Source organism: Dasypus novemcinctus, chromosome 2, assembly GCF_030445035.2.
Source record: "Dasypus novemcinctus isolate mDasNov1 chromosome 2, mDasNov1.1.hap2, whole genome shotgun sequence".
Classification (NCBI taxonomy): Eukaryota; Metazoa; Chordata; class Mammalia; order Cingulata; family Dasypodidae; genus Dasypus; species Dasypus novemcinctus.
This window is the reverse complement of record NC_080674.1, coordinates 73,270,870-73,290,976: the sequence shown is the minus strand read 5'-3', so window position 1 is coordinate 73,290,976 and position 20,107 is coordinate 73,270,870. Positions and strand designations below refer to the sequence as shown.

Sequence of the window (20,107 nt, the reverse complement as noted above, 5' to 3'; positions counted from 1 at the left end):
CTTTGGCCCAGTGGTTAGGGCGTCCATCTACCACATGGGAGGTCCGTGGTTCAAGCCCTGGGCCTCCTTGACCCGCGTGGAGCTGGCCCATGCGCAGTGCTGATGCGCGCAAGGAGTGCTGTGCCACACAGGGGTGTCCCCCGCGTAGGGGAGCCCCACGCGCAAGGAATGCACCCATAAGGAGAGCCGCCCAGCGCGAAAGAGGGAGCAGCCTGCTGAGGAATGGCACCGCCCACACTTCCTGTGCTGCTGACGACTACAGAAGCGGACAAAGAAACAAGACGCAGCAAAAAGACACAGAAAACAGACAACCGGGGGAGGGGAGGGGAATTAAATAAATAAAAATAAATCTTAAAAAAAAAAAAAAAATCTAGGAAAATAGGTTCAAGACTTCTAATAGGAAAACTGTAAAAAACTTTTATATTATCTGATGAATAAAACCAGAAGCAGAATTATTCTTGGCATATATTCATATACTTTAATAAATTTCTTAATTAAAACTGATACAATGTCACTGGCGCTTTCTTCTTCTAAGGAATGAATTTTTTTAGTATAGTTTCTTGCCTATGGACTTAAAAAAAATTTAAAGCCTTTCTTCCACAAATATTTCTTTTAAGACAACAATTCTTCAAAAATAAGTTATTTAAGATTATTTAAAATGTTCCACCAAATGTATATGCTGGCCTGTAGGCCTTCTTATTTGCATTCCATTCAGGAACAAAATGTAAATTTACCTTATTACAAATAGGCACCATCAAAAGATTCTTCCAAGTTGGAGCTATTAGAGTAAAATTTTAAAACTTTAAAATCGATTCTTTATGTGTCATTTGAGCTCTCATTTAATCTGTCTAGCTCCCAGAATTTACTCCAATATCTTCCTGTTATAAGCTTTGTTTTAAAATAAGTAAAATTTGCTGAAAACTGCAAAAGCCTAAAATTTTGCCCTAAAACCTATCAGGACTCAATCTGAAACTATGGCAACAAAACTGTGTGTATCTGATGAATGGAATGGTGGGCCCATAAATAGACCTACACGCATATGGAGCTTCACATTTGAGAGAAGTGACATTTTTAACCAGTAGGGGAAAGGAAGGAGCTATTTAATAAAAGGGCTGGGACAAAATTATTATTTCATATTGAAAAAAAAAAGGACATATCCCTATCTCATACCATATACCCACAAAGACTCCATATGTATGAAAACATTAAATTTCTCAAAACAAAACTTTGTAACTTATTAAAGACAAAGAACAGTTTAACAACAAAGAGAAGATACTCTACACACAAAACTGATAAATGATGAGAATTCCTACCAGTCCATGGTGAACAAATAACCCAATAGAAAAAAGGACAAAAGAACAAAAAAGGCAACACATACAGGCAATAAATCTAAAATGAGATGTTCGAAGTCACTAATGATAGGGAATGAAGTACAACATCAAGACCATATAACCTATCTTTCTGTATCTCTTTGATAGGTAAAAATTAAAATCTGTGACAATAAACACTAGAGAGTATGTATAGCCAAAGAATCTTTTGTTCTTCCAATAGAGTAAAAATTGGAGCAACCATTTGGGAAAATAATTTGGTGTTTCAATTAATCATCCACATGCCCTATTCCCAGCAATTCAGTTTTCTAGATTTGAAAGGGGATACCACCTGGAGAACATAAATTCCTATATTGTTACCTATGCCAAGAACATTTTATTTTGAAACCTATTATTTACTTGCATGGCACTGTAACAAACACTAGTTAAGTTTCCAATGAGTACAACACTTAAGATGAAGAGCATCTAAAGGTGAGATAAAAGGAATGAACTAAGTAGGGAATTTAAGTAAGAAAAAGATTTATTTCATCTTCCCTGATTAACCTCTGGTCACATTCTTACAGCCACCTTCATCCTTTGGAATATAGCTTAGAATCTTGAAATAAGTGCCCAAGAGTCTCAGAACTAATAGTTAAAGACTATCCAATTTTTTTTTAAATGGAGGTACCAGGGATTGAACCCAAGACCTGTACATGAGAAGTAGGCACTCAAACACTGAGCTACATCTGCTCCCCTGGCCCATACACTTAAAAAAAAAAAAAAAAAAAAAGATTAATTTTTAAAAAATTTCTCTCCACCCCACCCAGTTGTCTGCTCTCTGTGTCCATTCGCTGTGTGTTCTTCTGTGACCGCTTCTATCCTTATCAGCGGAACCGAAAATCTCAGTTTCTTTTTGTTGCATCATCTTGTTTTGTCAGCTCTCCGTGTGTGCAGCGCCATTCTTGGGCAGGCTGCACTTTCTTTTGCGCTGGGTGGCCCTCCTTAAGGGACGCACTCCTTACGCGTGGGCCTCCCCTACACGGGGGACACCCCTGCGTGGCACGGCACCCCTTGTGCGCATTAGCACTGTGCATGGGCCAGCTCCACCTGGGTCAAGGAGGCCTGGAGTTTGAAGCGCGGACCTCCCATGTGGTAGGCGGACGCCCTATCCACTGGGCCAAGTCCGCTTCCCAAGCCCTTACACTTTTAAAGTTCTTTCACTTTGGTCCCTGAATAAGAGCTTCTAGGAACTGCATAATTTCTATTTTATATAGTATTTTGACTATTCTACATAAAGTCATGAAGCACTGACAACTGCAAGCAAAAATGAAAGTAGCTGAAAATCAGAAAAAGCAATCACTTTTCCACAGAAACAAAAGGCAAAGAAATCAGAAAAATATATATATATAAAATTAGACGAAAAAAGTTTAAAGCCAAAGCCAAAACTAAAACCAAAAAAGAACACAGAACACAACAGCCTGGGGATGTTTTGGTAAGGCTATAGAGAATCTTACATGGCAACAGCATAATGAAGACATCACGGTAATTACAGCATGAGAGGATAACTGATGCAGAGTGGGTACAGCTCAGTGGTTGAGTGCCTGCTTTGCATGTATGAGGTTCTAGGTTCAATCCCTGGTACCTCCTAAAAAATTTTTTTAAAAAAGGATGAAGTTGATAAGGATAACAGATGATTATAACCTTAAGCAAAGCTTATTTTAATACTTTAAATACAATGATAATTCAACAACTATATGCTAGGTACTATTCAAAGAACTAAGGATAAGGGAGTAAACAACTTTAGCACCATGCAACTATGTCTACTATGTGATTTCAGGCCTTTCTCAAATATCCTGTCACCTTCACGCTTGAAATGTCTTTTTCATAATTTTAGATAATATCTTAAAATGAAAGTATTTAAGGTAATAATTTAATGGGGGTATATTTCCATTAAAGCATTCAGTAAGTTAATCATAGCTATTACAAAGCCACAAATGATGGTACTGTACTTCATAAGACTTTAAAAAACAAAAACACAAACAAACCTTGGCTGTAAACAAAGGAACTTCAAAGAAGCACTACTGTTAATCATTACAAATATAATTAATCATGTAGAAAGAAGGTAGAGAACTTTATCATATTAAATGAAAATCCCATCAGAAATAGTCAACACTGTATAGGTTTTGTTATTAAAGGAGTAAATTTCAATTATGTAAGCTTACCTTTGTGTAACTGTCCATATCCTTTTCTAATCATAAAAAATACTGGTAATGAAAAGTAAGGTAGTGGTCAGGCTGATGACATCAGATGTTATAAATTAATTTAATATTGGATATAGTTACCTTATTTTTGGACTACTGTGCTTGAAGAACTGTAAAAACTTGGGAATCATGATGTTGAGAGGACGATCTAAAGCATCACTATCTAAAATCTCAGCAGAATCTTCACATATCTTTTGAAGAGCACCAAATGCTCCCTAAAAAAGACAATATTTAAATGTCTAGAATTCATTTAAAATGAAGTCATTTTGAAAGAAAACTGAGAAATACTAATATATGGATTAATGTTCTCAGCCTGCATATAAATGCTGTCTGCTAAAAAACAAATTCAATCATTCAATTTTCCCCCCATAGAGGTTAGCTCATTGTGTGTAGTGTAGCCTGTGATAACCCATGATATTAAAGAGAATCACTGCTATCCACTGGAGAGCAATTATCTCCATTCAGGAGAATGTTCTTGGTTGACGCCAATACTAACAAAGGGATTGGTTACTGTAGCTCCTAGAGTCCTCTTGTGGGCCTGAAATCCCACGGAGGAAGAACACTTTTCTTTTTCTTAGGAGGTACCAGGGATTGAACCCAGGACCTCGACTGTGGGAAGCCAGGATTCAACCACTGAACCACATCGGCTTTCTCTGAGTTGGTTTATTTTTTGTTTTTTTTCAGAAGGCACCAGAAACCGAACCTGGGACCTCCCAATAGAAGGTGGGCGCTCAACTGATTGAGACACATCTGCTCCCAGGAAGGGGTATTTTATTTATTCCAATAGTTTGCAGCTGTAGATAGATTAGGAAATTCCCTTAGGGCTAATAATAAAATCTCAGGATACCAAACTGGTCCTACATACTGGAAGCTTGCCTGAGGACATTTTTATTTTATTTTTTATATATGTCACAAGTTACTGTTAATACAAGATAACTACAATAACAATAAATCTGCTTTAGTCTGTGATTATACTCCCCTTCCCCACCCTCTTATTTTTGTTCAATCCTCAATCTTTTCAGGCTGCTTCAGGCTGAGAGAGAAGGTAGATATTATGGGGTAGAAAAAAAGAATTATTTTATTTGCAGGTGAAGAAACTCCTTGTTTTTGTACTGGGACTTGTTCATCATCATTTTGTTAGTTGTGCAGGGTAAGCTGGAAAAACTGGAGTAGGAACTCTGCTGGGTTTCAGGGCTCAACAAGCATACAAACAATCTGAAGATTTAAGTCTCTGACAAATACACCTGACAAATAAATTGAAAATTATAAGTCGCAAATAAAAAAAGAATCATAATTAGGGTAATTACAAATTTATATATGGAGTATAAGATTTTTATATATGCTCAGAGAGAGCCTGCTGAGGGGGGAAATGATTTCATGAGGACTGGGTGGGTTGCCTATGGTTTCCAAACGTTCTCTAGAGCCTTTGGAAGCACTTTTGGCTCAGGGTTTTGTTTGTTGTGGCAGTTTATGAAACGTGCCTGTGACCTGTATAAATGTAACCTTCAGAATGATTACCCGACTCACTTTTAAATATCTTAGCCATAAAAACTCTATTTATTATTTTCCCCTTTTGGTCAAGGTCTTGCACAATTTTGTAGGCCCCTATAAACATTTTTATACCCAAAAAGTGTAATCCAGCTCTTATATACGATATATAACCTATCGGTTTTTTCAACAACTTATTTTACTGTTTATAATTCCATCAGCACAACTTGGTAATTATTCTTCATAGCACAGTTAATTTCAAAAGCATCTAATAAGGTAAGGACCTTCAAGGAGATTACCCAATATCCTTTTAGAGTTTATGACACTTTAAAAAGTGATTTGGGGATTTTTGAAGTTTAAATTTTAATATAAAATTTCAGCTCTTAAATTAACACGCAGGGAAGCGGACGTGGCTCAACTGATAGAGCGCCTGCCTACCATATGGATGGTCCAGGGTTCTATACCCAGGACCTCCTGACCTGCATGGTGAGTTGGCCCACATGCAGTGCTGCTGCATGCAAGGGGTGCTGTGCCATGCAGGGGCACCCCCCCATAGGGGAGCTACATGCACAAGGAGTGTGCCCTACAAGGAGAGCCGCCTTGCGTGGAAAAAGCACAGCCCACCTAGGAGTGGTGCCGCACACACAGAGAGATGACACAGCAAGATGATGCAACAAAAAACAGACACAGTTTCCCAGTGCTGCCTGATAATACAAGCAGATGCAGAAGAACACACAGCGAATGGACAAAGAGAGCAGACAATGGGGGGATGGGGAGAGAGAGAAATAAAATAAATCTTAAAGAAGAACAAAAACAAAAAACTACCATGTATTAAATTAATACTAGGGATTTCTTATTGTTGAGGTAAATATTTATTTGTAAAGTAACTTTTTAGGAAAGCGGACTTGGCTCAACTGATAGAGCATCTGCCTACCATATAGGAGGTCCAGGGTTCAAACCAAGGGCCTCCTGACCCATGTGGTGAACAGGTTCCATGTGCAGTACTGATGCATGCAAGGAGTGCCATGAATGCAGGAGTGTCCCCTGCGTAGGGAAGCCCCACGTGTAAGGAGTGCGCCCTGCAAAAAGAGCTGCCCCATGCCAAAAAAAAGTGCAGCCACTGCATACACAGAGAGCTGATGCAGCAAGATGATGCAACAAAAAGAGACAGAGATTCTCGGTGCCGCTGACAACAATGCAAGCAGACACAGAAGAACACAGCAAATGGACACAGAGAGCAGAAGTGTGGGGGGGGGGGGGTGAGGAGGGAGAGAAATAAATCTTAAAAAAAAAAAGTAACTTTTTAAAAAGTTCTAGTTGTAAAGGCCTGTTGATGTGACAATTGAAAGTGAACTTGTTAACTACTGCTGCAATAAAAATCAAAGCAAAAATTTCAACTAAGAGCAATTATTTAGTCAATCATTCCATACCAATATCTACAATCTACATCTTTAGTCCAGGTACATGACAATACTGTTAATTTAAATAGTAAGACTTCTATATAGTATCTCCAGAATTTCATGATTATTGCAATTTTTTTGTTCTTGGAAAGTGCTTGCTTGAAATTTTCATCTCCTTTTATGTTATTACAATTATACCACCACAACATTTAAATTTTAATTAAATGCTGTATGATGACTAAATATTGAGTTTTCCCAACAATCTCTTGTGTATTTTCAAGGCATTATTGGAAAATGTGTATAGGAGAATGAAGGACTTTTTTTTCTTTTAGAGAAGAAAGGATAGCTAAGAGTGAATGAAAACACTCCTTTGCTAACTCTCTCCATCTTCCTTTTCTTTTCTCGCCCAATCCCAAGTCAGCTTAGGTGACAACCTCCAAGTCATACGACCACCTAACCCTTTTTTTTTTTAGTTGATTCCTGTGCCTGCCCCTTCTTCCAGTCCACATCCAAATCCAGCTTTCTTTTTTTTTGAGGGAGAAAGTAACCACAGCCTTTGAGAGAAAATCACCAAAAATGTTTTCATCTTAAAACAGATTTCTACCCAAATTAGAAGTCTGCTAATGAAAGAGATACTTAAAGTACTCAGTGAGAATTTATAGAAGAAATCCAGATTCTCTCTCATCTCCCTAAATGGAAAGGTTGCAACTGATAAGATCAGAAGCAAATAATAAAGAGATCATGGTTGATGTTATAAACCTAGACAACTAAATATAGTGTAGACATATCATACAGTAAGAGGCACAATTTGGAGAAGCTAAAAAAGCACCAGCATACACACATACATATCCAAGCATAGTTTAAGAACACAAAAAGATAACAAATATTTCCTCAGAAGAAATACAGTAAAATGGTTTTATAATTTGACAGTCCCAACTATAAAAACTAATAAAATATTACAAATATAAAACACAAAGGTAACTTCAGGCTTTTAAGTTTTAAGGAAATATTTTCTCCCAAAAGGTTGCTAATGCACAATATGGTAAGAGAAATAGAAAAGAACAATTATATATGAAGCAAACAGCCTTACCTCACAAGTGTTATAATCTTCAGAATCCAATAGGCTACAGAGTTTTGGCAAGAGGTCAGGCCAATTCTGTAATTCTCCTTTGGAGGCTATGGTTGTAATCAAAATACCTTTAAAGGAAACACACATCTTTAGGAAATCCAATAGCATTATGTTAGATATTGCCATCTGAGCAAGTATGTGCAACTACATACACACATTCTTTTAAATGTCCCAAATCAACCCAACATTTCCAAACCACGGTAAATGACACTCTAAATGACCTCCATAATTACCATACCACATTGTGAGAAAACCACAGGATGAACCAGATCTATTTCTAATTGTTTCCCCACACTTCAATCTCTTAAATATTCAATCTCTTAAATGGGAACAATCCTACATGTTCACTCTGTTTGCAACATTCTCTATCATGTAGACAGACAACATACTTCTACAACACTTCACACTTACAGGATATCATGGATATACTGCCAGCAAGGTGATCTTGCAGGCTGAGTGGAACATGCTGACTGATCATATTGACTAACTGGATTATTTCAACTGTGTGTGCAGCTTGATTGTGATAGTTAATGGATTATGCAAAAACACAAAAATGTAATGCAAAAATGTATTAATATTTTTCTGCCTTACAGATATGCACACAAAATGGCTACCATATAGTAAGTACTCAACAATTATTATTGAACACCAAATTCCCCTATGTATATATATAAATTTTCCATCTTTATTTTTGAAAAGGTTGCAGCCAATAGTTAAGAGCTAAAAAATACAAAGAATAATAAATCTGTTGGTAAATATATACTCTCCACTAAAAAAATTAAATTACATGGTTAAGAGTCAATGTATCATTGCATTTTAAAATTACAACCCTTACAATAAAATAGTCTTCAAAAGCAGCAAGTCTAATAGTAGACCTGCTCCTTCTTGCCAATTATTCTTTCCTTAAGTTAAAATATAAAAGAATTGAGGGAAAAAGACTGAGATCTGGATCTGCCTGTAAGAAACCAAACATGCTTTAATATTACGAACAAGCAATAATTAATAAAAATTAAACACAATCTACAACTTGGCACCACAATCCATTGACATTCACTGCTTTTGCTAGGAAAGCATTACAGAACGTCGACAGACAAATCCAAAATTTATCTCGTCCCACAATTTCATCCAGTCCCCAAAAATCTTCCAATCCCTAACAAAGTTGCAATAAGTGGTATACAATAGATAACTCAATTTATAACAAATATGGGAGTGAAAACTGGTACATTTGGCAATATTCTATTAAAATCTAAAATGTCTAAATTAAAATGTTACTTCTACAAATATTTGTGGAAGTATTTTCACAAGGGTATAAATCACACACAAAGAAGGTTCACTATTTTTACAAATCTATTTTTTTTTAAAGGGAAACAATTCTATAGTCAATGGATTGCCATACAGTCCTTAAAATGTGGTCATCCAGTACCTGACAACATTCCCAATAAATATAACAGTTAAAAATTAAAAACACAAAATGCTGAAAGTACAGTGACTGAACATGCTTAAAAAATTATATTATCTATGTATATAAGAAAAAGATCTGGGAAGTGGACTTGGCCCAGTGGACAGGGAGTCTGCCTACCACATAGGAGGTCCGCGGTTCAAACCCAGGGCCTCCTTGACCCGTGTGGAGCTGCCCATGTACAGAGCTGATGCACGCAAGGAGTGCTGTGCCACGCAGGGGTGTCCCCTGCATAGGGGAGCCCCACACGCAAGGAGTGCGCCCTATAAGGAGAGCCACCCAGCATGAAAGAAAGTGCAGCCTGCCCAAGAATGGCACCACACACACACACAGAGAGCTGACGCAACAAAAAGAAACACAGATTCCCGGTTCTTCTAATAAGGATAGAAGCGGTCACAAAAGAACATGCAGCGAATGGGCACAGAGAGAAGACAACTGGGGGCGGGGTGGGGGGGGGGGGGAAGGGGAGAGAAATAAATAAAAATCTTTAAAAGAAAAAGAAAAAAATCTGTATGAATACTCAAACTGTTTGCCTTTCATGATACATACATTTCTGTAATGTTGGATTTTTAAAATAACCAGTGAGTCCAATTTTAAAATCAGTAATTTATCCTTTACTGATTCATTAAAATATTTATTAAATACTATATTAAGCACTGTATTAGATGCTAAGAAATAAAAAGCAAGTGATAATGCACGGTCCTTTTCCTTAAGGAGCTCATTTAGGGCAGTGATTCTCAACACACGTGATTTTGACCACCACAGGACATTTAGCACTATCTACTATCTGGCTGTCACAAAATGGACTGTGGCTACCACTGGCATGTAGTGGACAGAGGCCAGGGATGCTGATTAACATCCTACAATGCACAGAACAGCCCAAGAACAAAGAGGTCTCAGGTCAAAATGTCAATTGTGCTAAGGTTCTATAGGAACAGAGATCTATTTAAACTAATAAGAGTATCCTCATGCTACTGGACAGCTATCAAGAATTTTTTACTAAGTTAATGAGTGATGAAGAATCAGTTTCCAATTTTTAGAGATGCCTAAATAATTATTTTGCTTTTAAAATATATTCCTAAAAAAATTTTTTAAAACCTTTTTATAATATGAACGAAGATCAACCAACTTGATTAAGAAAAAAAAAAAAGCAATCTTCCTTACAGATTCACTTGATGGGAAAGCACCAATGTTTCTAAATAAGCTCACTGGTTTTCCTAAAGCAAAAAATTTACCTTTATTAAAAATCAAGAGGATCATGATTCTTTACATGAGACAAACATATTATCAAATGCTTTTAGTATCTTAATGATGTGATTCCCAAATAATTTCTCCCCTCTAGGAACTTCTGTACGTCACCGTTCTACTTTGCACCATCTACACTAGGTCTGCATAAAGAAAAAAAAAACAACAAATCCAACCAGAAAGTCAAGAGGGGCAGGGATGTTTTATTTTTCACACTGATAGCTTCATTTTTTCTATTTATATTTGCAGGTTTCTTTAAATGGAAAGTTTCAAACATACATAAAAGAAATGCAACGAAATAAATGTATCTGTTATTCAGCCTTGACAATATTCATCTATACATGGCCGATCTTGCTTCAGCTATACTTCTACCCATGTCACAACTCAAAACCCCAACTGTTTTTGGATCAAATCCCAGACATCACATCAATATTTGAAATAGACTACAGGTACTTTTGAAGTTCCTTCAATTATTTTTTTAGTGAAGTAGAGTAAAATAAAAATTCCATTTGATTGGTTTCTATACTCATAACTGCAGTAACCTCTCACAATCAGAATACTTAAAATAACCGAATGTATCTTATTTCCAATTTTAAAGTAAGATGTTAAGCTAGAAGGGCTTAAATAATTCCCAAGATAAAAGGTGCTTACAAACACGTTCAAAAACGTTTATGGAACGTAGAAGCAATTTAGCACTCACTGGGAGATAAAACCAATTCTTCTCTCCCCAATACCTTTCAATTTGTAACCCTCCAAACTTAAGACACAAAGTATGTGGTTTGGATCAAAAGGTCTTAAAAATCTAGAAGTCCCTTTTCTCAAACTACAAATGCCCCCAACCCATTTCATTTAAAATCATTGTTAATAACAGTAATGTTTAATGTAACAATGTTTGGAAGGAAGTCACTGAGTCTCTGTCTTATAAGTGAAAGATAATTACGCACTTTCTTGGCCAATAAAAGTTAAACCCACAGTGAAACAAAAAACTACAAAACTAAGGAACTCTTAATGGAAGGGTGTGACTATCAAGGTTCTAAACTGACTTCTACTTTAACTAATCTGCCAGATTAACAGAAACTTTCCAGCTTAATTTAGCTGTATTAAGCCCATGGCAGGCGGCGGACTTGGCCCAGTGGTTAGGGCGTCCATCTACCACATGGGAGGTCCACGGTTCAAACCCTGGGCCTCCTTGACCCGTGTGGAGCTGACCCATGCGCAGTGCTGATGTGCGCAAGGAGTGCCCTGCCAAGCAGGGGTTTTCCCGCGTAGGGGAGCCCCACGCCCAAGGAGTGCACCCTGTAAGGAGAGCCGCCCAGCCTGAAAGAAAGTGCAGCCTGCCCGGAATGGCGCTGCGCACATGGAGAGCTGATACAACAAGATGACTCAACAAAGAGAGACACAGATTCCCGTGCTGCTGACAACAACAGAAGCGGACAAAGAAGATGCAGCAAACACACAGAGAACAGACAACTGGGGCAGGGGGAGGGGAGAGAAATAAATAAATAAAATCTTAAAAAAAAAAAAAAAAAAAAAAAAGCCCATGGCATACTGAATGTTGCCTACTAGTAAGCTCCTTTATGGTTCTGCCTATGTTGGCTTCCTGCAGTTGATGTCTGCTGTTTACCAAAATAGTTGTGTTTGCTCCCAAATCTATTTATTATCAGTTGTTACAGTTATATATTTTACAATACTACATAAACTGATTAGAAGAAAAAGTTATGCTCTCCCTGAAAACAGACAAATTGAATGCTCTGAAAAGACTTAAAAAGTTGCTGATAAAGGTATACACAAGACAACTATTAAAAACGAAGGAGAAAATAGTAAAAAATCTAGAATTCCAAACCTAGGTTGCTTTATAAAATTTTCCTTTCCACATAAAAGGAAAAGGCTATACCCCTAAATTAATAAAGTATTCAAGGTACACATCTCTTAATGATATCCCCCCGTTTAACCCAACCTCAATTAAACAACCATCAATGACCCTGATCTCATTGGATAAGAAGGCTATTACTGTAACCATAACATTATTTCAAAAGTGTAAGTAGCAATGAAATATTTTCCCCATCACAATTCAACATGAAATAGGTAACAAAAATTCCTATGGAAAGGATCTGTCACATCTAAATCCAAGCCAATCACGAAGGCAAGCAAAATTATTACAATGTAACTTACCTACAGTGGCTCTAATGAGAGGAGAGGAGTCACCAATATTATTCAAACATTCACTTTTAATAAAGTCTGTTACACCATTTGGAAAATTTTGAAAATGTGCTTTTACATTATTCTTCAAGATGAGACCACTCAATGATCTTGTGGGTTCATCTGTAATAGAGAATTAAGTTTTAAAATAGTTGTTTTAAAATGTACCAAGAACAGTAACTTTTTAAAAAATCATATTTAAAAACTGACTGCAGCATTAAAATAATTTAATTTTACTTTAACCAGGAATAAAAGGATTATCAAAAGATTAGCTCTGATTCACTTTAGTTTCTCAACCTTGGCACCTTTGACACATTTGTCTAGATCACTGGCCCACTAGATCCTGGTAGCTCCTCTATAGTCATGACAATCAAAAATGTTGCCAGACAGTGCTGGGGAGCAAAATTACCCTTGGTTGATAACCAATGATTCAGTTTGAGTTAGTTTCATTTAGATGTGGCTACTGTACTCAAGATTTACTGGAACCTAATATAGATATCAGATCATGGATCTGAAAGTATCATTAAAAATTACATGAACAGAGAATATATAGGATTACCTTCATATAACAAATAGAATTACCCTTAATTTTTATTACATTTTTCACTTGACTCTGAGCTTAAAAAAAAAAAAAAAAGTAAAAATTAAAAACTTTTCAAAACCATGTTAAAAATTAAATTTACTGGGGACAAAACAAAAGGTTTAACCATGAATACATAACTATGATTATACCAAATGCTATTTCTTGTACACTTTAAATTTTATGGTTTATGAACAAAAAAATTAATAGGGTGGGTTGGGGGGAAATGTACCAAATGTAACATATGGACTATAACTAGGAGTAATACTTTGAAATGCTCTTTTCATGATTTATTTCAAATGTTTCACACCAATGAAAGGTACTGATGGTAGGATAATGTATGGGAGCCTAAGATACTGCTATCATGTATGTTTTTAAAATCTAAAACTTTTACTGTACTTATACTTCAATAATATTTTAAATGGGGGGAAAAAGGTTTAACCTAGAGATGATGCAACAAATTAGAAATATTTTATTATTAATAGACTATTACTTATAATTGATGGTTTACCAACTGGCATCACCACACAACAGTAGCAATAATTAACATCCTCTAGATACTATGTTCTAAATACTGCTAAGTGATTTCAAAGTAGCACTGCATTTAACTCTTACAACCTCATGAGACAGGTATTGTCGCCAGTACACAAATGAAACCAAGGACTTCCTCAGAATCACACGAAGTTTCTAAGTGGGAAGCCAAAATACCAACTTTGGGAAGCTAGCTCCATAGTTTACACTGTCTACAGCACTACCCACCACAAAAGGCTATAAGCCATGAATAACAGATGTCTTGAATAGAATACGCTATTATATAGCACAACTGTTTTTCATGCCTTATTAAGAAACTATACAAGGCATGGGACTATGTAACAGTGAACCACGGTGGTGGTGGACCAACTGTAGTTAACAGTACAAATATGAATGTTCTCATAAACCATAACGAATGTACACTACTAATACATAGTGTTAGTAATAGGGGTGCATGGAAAAAGTATACCAGTGTAAATTAAGCTATGGACTACATTTAGTGGCAACAGCCTGTTTTTTATAATCTGTAATAATTGTTCCACAACAATGTAAGGTGTTGGTGAAGGGGTGATGTACAGGAATTCTGTACATTACCCATGACTTGTTTTGTAAGCTCACAACTTCTCCAATTAAAAATATTTATTTAAAAAAACCCAAAAAAGTATTCAGGCAACCACAGCCATTAGAGCAGGAGTTCTTAACCTTTTTTGCCCCACAGACCCTTTTGCCAGTCAGGTGAAAAATCACGGAGCCTTTACGTCCACATTATTTTTTGTATTATTTAATAAATACACCTGCACCAACACGTCCCCACAATAATTTTTTTTTTGAATTTCAATTCAAGCTCTGACCCCTGGTTAAGAATCCCTGCATCAGAGCCTAAGAGCTTTTATGACACCATTTAAAAACTTAATTCTAGTTTCAATTATAATCTATTTCAGTGCTTCCTCCTCTTAATTCTCTTTAAAGCTGCCATGAAATAAATGAATAGCCAGATACTTAACTTACTAGAGCAATAAGCTTTTGGGGGGTCTTATTTAAAATAGCTCTTAATTCACAGCCATGTAATTTTATTTTAAATGCCACATGCATTTGTTTACAACACACATACTATACTGTTTTCAAAAAAAAAAGGTTGCAAGAGGAAGACTTCTAATAAGCCACAATGTGAGATGAAACAATTTAAAATAAAATATATAACCTCCATTGAAAATCCACTTTAAAAATTCAACAATTATTCCTTAAAAAAAAAAAACACACACACAAAAAAACCCTTAACTTCATTGGGTCTCAACCTGCTTGTTTAGACTAGTTTACCTCTGAGGTTTCTTCCAGATCCAAAATTATGTTTCACAGTCTAGTGTTTAAAAATTCATTAAAAAGAATGGTGATAAGAATACTAAAAGAGGATTTTCACTGCAAAATGTTATTTATATTATGGATGGCCACAATGCTTAGATTTTTAAACCAATCTCTTTTATCATTATTTGCATTATAAGGTTTTTTTAAAAAGTATGTTTTAAATATCCTTATATTCCAAGAAAACCTTCTTTAAAATGTAGTATTGTAACAATCTTGTAATTTGGAATTTAGGGTGGCAACATGACAGAGAGCAGATCGCTTAGGAAAAATAAAATTTTCAAGTAAACAATCAGATTAGAAAATTCATTTACTAAATAGCATTGATTACTATCAACCATGTGTAGAAAAATAAAATTTCTATATTAATAACATACAAATATATTCATCAAACTAGCTATGGAATTGTCAAACTCAAAAATACGCTGCAGGAATTCCTAGTTGCTTAATACCTAGATTTTAAATTTTCTATTATGTTCCTCAATCACAAATCCCCCAAATTAACTAGAAATCTGAAGACAATTTAAAATGAATCACTATACTGTATATGGATTGTCAAAATCTGAATAAAGACAAGATTAGTGAGATTTTACTACACATTAAGACTAACTAGCCCACTGGAGCTGGAAGGTGAAACCTTATAGATGGTCTGGTAGTCTAACCCAAGTATTTTACAGCTGAAAGAAGAGAGAGAGGTTAAATTACTTAAGTGTCAAAGTAGAGTCTAAAAAACTCCAAGTGAAATGTCTTTATTAATTGCACTATGGCTGCTAAACACAAATCACTGAATAGTATATAGTACACTTTCATTTTAGAGGTCAGAAAAGTTGCTCAGTAAGTATCTGAGAGCCTTCCATGTTTGACAATGTTTTCGGGAAGGGAATACTCAACAGTAAGAACACTATGAAGAACACCCCTAACTGCAACGGCAGCTCCAGGAGGGCAGAGCTTCTTATTCGACTGGTTCACTTATATGTCTTCAGAGCTTGCAAATTACCTGGCAAAGATGAGGTGTTCAATATTTGTGAAAGGAATGAAGTCTAGTGGGGCACATTACATGTATTAGAATCAAATGGTATGTCATTTAAAAAATCAGGCTAGTATTCAGGCTTTAAACACATAGAAGTAATTCAAATTTAAAATTGTTACAGAATATTTAAATGAAAATTTCTTCATGTTTATTATACTATTTAAGTTTTTAGAAAGTTAGCAAAAGCTCATCAACAGAATGATCCCATTTTTTTGTTAAATAAATTTAAAATTGCATGAGTGACAAATATAATTGAAGAGATTAACAATACCTTTGGGGGATGGGATTTTAAGTGATCTAACTTTTTGCTTGTATGCACTTCCAAATTTTTCTTCAATGAACATACACTATAGTTTTGGTATTATGAAAATGACACTCAAACCAAAACCAAATTTATCATTCCTATATATTCAAATTTTAAATCCCACACTAGTGTATTAAAAATATTAATCTTTGCAATATTTATGTACAAAGGATTGAAATAAAACACCAAAGTATACTTTGCAGCACTTTTCATTTACTAAGAATGAGGGAATTTATTTAGCACATTAACACCCAATTAACAACTGAATGCTTATTAAACATACATCCACATGCTCATGGTAGTAGTAACTCTTAAGTCTCTACCTGTGTGGTTACTACAAAATGAAATTCATTGAAATGAATAATTCCCAGTGCGTGTGTACATAAATTTTTTTTCAATTTCTTTTTTTTTTGCCTGTTTTTTCTGAGGCAACTGGAATGCAACCCAGGACCTCCCATGTGTAAAGCAGGTGCTCAACTGCCTGAGCTACATCCACTACCCTCAGTATATTTTAATAGGTTTTAAAGGTTCTTTTAAATATTCACCAACCCAAACACTACTTACCTTCAGATTTTAATTTCGTAAGAACAAAAATCAAGTAGTTGTTAAAATCTGGATATTGATTGAGTTGTTCCAGTTTCTAGAACAAACAGTAGTTAAGGAAACTCCCCAGGGTAAACTAAGGAAGAAATTAAGCATTTTCATACTAAAATCAAGAATCCTTTTGTGATATTTTTAGCCTTGTACTTTACTAAGAATAAACTATCTCATTAAATCTATCAATTCACTATTCCAAGAACACTCCAGTGCTTGTTAAACCTCTTAGATGTCTTATGACTGTAACATTAAAATTACTTTTATCTGATTATATCAATTATATTCACTACAACGTAAGTTTCAGCTTCAGCATAGTCAATATTTTTTGCAAGTTCTAGCTTCAGCATGTTCAATGTAGAAAAAATTTTTAAAAAGAATCTTTTATGATTTTAACTTTAAAATGACAAAATTTTAAAGTATTTCAAAGAAAGTACTTCAAAGAAAAGTGGAACTTTACAAAATGGCTAAAAGAGCTTTTAGACTCATTTGTTCTTCAGAGTTCAAAAACTTAAGATAAAATGCCTTTTTAGGCACAAGTCCACATATCCAATCTTATTATATAAAGTCAGCATTATGAGATTATTGTACTCCAACAGCAGTACAATTGTTTCTCCACAAGATATAACATTTCCAGTAACAAAAATTTGTAGGTATGTCATTGCTGTTGGCAGGCAACAGTGCCATAATGCTCATTATATCTTTCTTCATGGCTTGATTCTTGACTACCAGTATAATTGCCAGTTGTCCTTTATAACATATAAAGATTCAAATATTTTTATTCAAAGAGCCTTATAAATTTCTGAGGAAATCCATGGCATAAACTCCACATACATGCATTAGGTATTTACTGACTATCTGAATACTCAATATTTAGGGGTCAAATGTAAACAAATTAACAAACACATACTCTAGTAATATCCCAAGATCTAACTATTTTCTCTAAGACAAACCTAGACAAGTTTTTTCCTTTAGTGAACAGCTAAGCTCAGCAGTTACTAAAAGAGCTATTTACCCCTACTATTTTATTTTAAAAAGTGCTCAAACCAATACAAAAACAATAATTAAATTTAATTTTTTCCTAAGGAGACACCAAAGAACAAGGTCATTAGGTACTTTGAAATGATAAAGCATTGTATATTTTTAATTAAATATTCCTTTATCATTAACAGAAATTTAATCTGTTCATTATTCAGAGGGCATGCTATGCTCCAGGTATAAATTTAACTGCTAGTCCAAGCACATTACCAGGCATATAAAAGGTACTTAATATATACTGAAAGAAGAAACTATGATAGTGTTGCAGAAGAAATTAACAATATGATTCTGGATTGGCTAATGTAAGGAACTAATAACCTTTTCATATAATACCTACAAATGATTAAATATCAACTTTATCATTCCTAGAGCTGTTGGTTATGAGCACTCAAAGACTTAGTCACAGATTTCAGATACAAGCTCAGAAAGAAAACTATTCTTTCCTCAGTAGTAGGCACTCTTCAAACGAAATGGCTTTAAATAACAAAATTCCAAGCAGAACTAAATCATTATTCCATTTTAAAATGGGGCAGTATTAAACAAGATGAGCACCTATTTACTCAACTACTGAAGGTTTTAAGTTACAGTGACGGAGTATTTCTTAGAAACTTATTTTTCTGAGCTTCTCATATCATTGTACGTAACTTCACCTTTATAGTGTTTTAAATTTAAATGAGCCGGAATAACACTTTCACCATACCAAATTTCTTACAAAATAAAATAATTTTGCTGCTTATTAATAAAAATCAAGCAGCTTTTCTGCAAAAATAATTTTTCAAGAATTAACTTCTTTGGGTTTAAATTAACAGAGGTAAATAGGTGAGCATTTACGATCAGGTGTGTGAATTTGTTTCTTACAGGATCAAAAACGACCTTTCCTTTGGCCTACAGTTTAGAGCGCTGCAGAAAGTATACATAAAAGAAGCTTTTCCTTTTCTTATTAACCTTTTGTCTTCAAACCATAGCAACAGGGCCGCTGGCTACACGAGCAAACTCAGTAAAGATGTAGATAACTGAGCAGTCTTGAAGCAATAGTTTAAGAAAAAATTTCACTCGGAAGCCAAGGAACTTGTATCAGGTGTTAACATGAGCAGCTCTGGGGTACCAGGGACCTCTTCCTGCCACCTTAAAGCCTTCAGCCCTTTTAGGGCAAGGGGCTGGGAAAAGAAAAAGGAAAAAAAAAAAAAAAAAAAAGGAAAAATAACAAAAAAAACAAACCTCGGGCTCAACACCGCGGCTCTTCAAACCCCGCGCCGGCTCTACCCCATTATTGGCTCCACCGAGGGCAGCGAGGCGCACACGGCGCCCCCCACCCGGCCTTCCGCACGGCCCGACGCCCCCAACCCGCCAGCGCATTGTGTGGGCCCGGGGCGCCGGGAGCCCGCGCGGACCCCGGGGCCACACCCTCCGGCAGGTCTGCGGCGGGCGGGACGTGGCGGCCCGGGCCGCGCACATGTCGCGATCGCGGACGGCTGCCCCCGCCTCCCGCGGGCCGGAAGCCGGCGGCGCCCCCGGCCGGGCACGAGGGCCGCGTGCGCGGGCGCGGGCCGGCGGCGGCGGGCGGGCCTCTCCCGGCGGCCGGGAGGGAAGGAGGCTGGGAAGGAGAGAGGAAGGAGGGAGGGAGGGAGCCGGGGCGCCGGAGGGGGGAGGGGCGGCGGGAGCCACCCGGCCGCCGGCAGCGGGCTCACCGCGCGGGGCGAGCTGCGCGGGCGGCGGCGAGGCCTCGGAAAGGATACTTGTTGCACGGTTCTCTGGATGGTGGTGTCTGGGGACTGGGACTCTTTCAGCAGCTGCAGGATTTGCTGAAGCCCTTGCTCGTCAGGTTTCCACTCATACTCCATCTTGGTTTGCTGCAAATAAAGCCAGACACAGGAAGAGACGGAGCAAATGTTACTCCCCGTGCACAGGCCCATGGGCTTTCCGCGCCGAGCAACCCCCTTCTTACCACCAGAACGACCCTTGTTCTCTTCAGACGCCTCGGATCTGCCTGGGGTGACCCGAAGGAAGTCTCGAACGGCGAAAGCCGGCGAAACTGCCCCCAGCAGCTCGGCCGCCAAAGTCTGCTGCTGCCGCCGCGGCCGCCGAGCGCAGGGAGCCGACCAGACTGAGTCACCGCGAATTTGCAATCTGGCCCTAAGATCCGCTCATGGGAGCCCCCTGGGTCCTAGTGCCAGGCAGTTTTT

At 36.9% G+C, this 20,107-nt stretch overlaps 1 protein-coding gene across 7 annotated transcripts in view; it reads right to left on the bottom strand.

Moving 5' to 3' along the window:
- TNPO1 (transportin 1) overlaps window positions 1-20,107 on the bottom strand; it is a 114,532-nt gene that overhangs the window by 63,242 nt on the left and 31,183 nt on the right. For 4 of the 7 annotated variants that reach the window (XR_009188595.2, XR_011645967.1, XM_071208558.1 and 1 more), the window contains 5 exons: window positions 19,661-19,774; window positions 16,857-16,932; window positions 12,462-12,611; window positions 7,547-7,653; window positions 3,650-3,783 (listed from right to left, as the gene is read on the bottom strand). Coding sequence is in view for 3 of the 7 variants with exons in the window: in XM_058310045.2 (XP_058166028.1) it covers window positions 3,650-3,783; window positions 7,547-7,653; window positions 12,462-12,611; window positions 16,857-16,932; window positions 19,661-19,774 (581 nt within the window). In the remaining 4 variants the exon portion in view is untranslated. Of the gene's footprint in view, window positions 1-3,649; window positions 3,784-7,546; window positions 7,654-12,461; window positions 12,612-16,856; window positions 16,933-19,660; window positions 19,775-19,869; window positions 20,061-20,107 lie in introns of those variants that run through there. The other 3 variants (XR_011645979.1, XR_009188611.2, XM_058310052.2) reach the window with 3 other exon arrangements.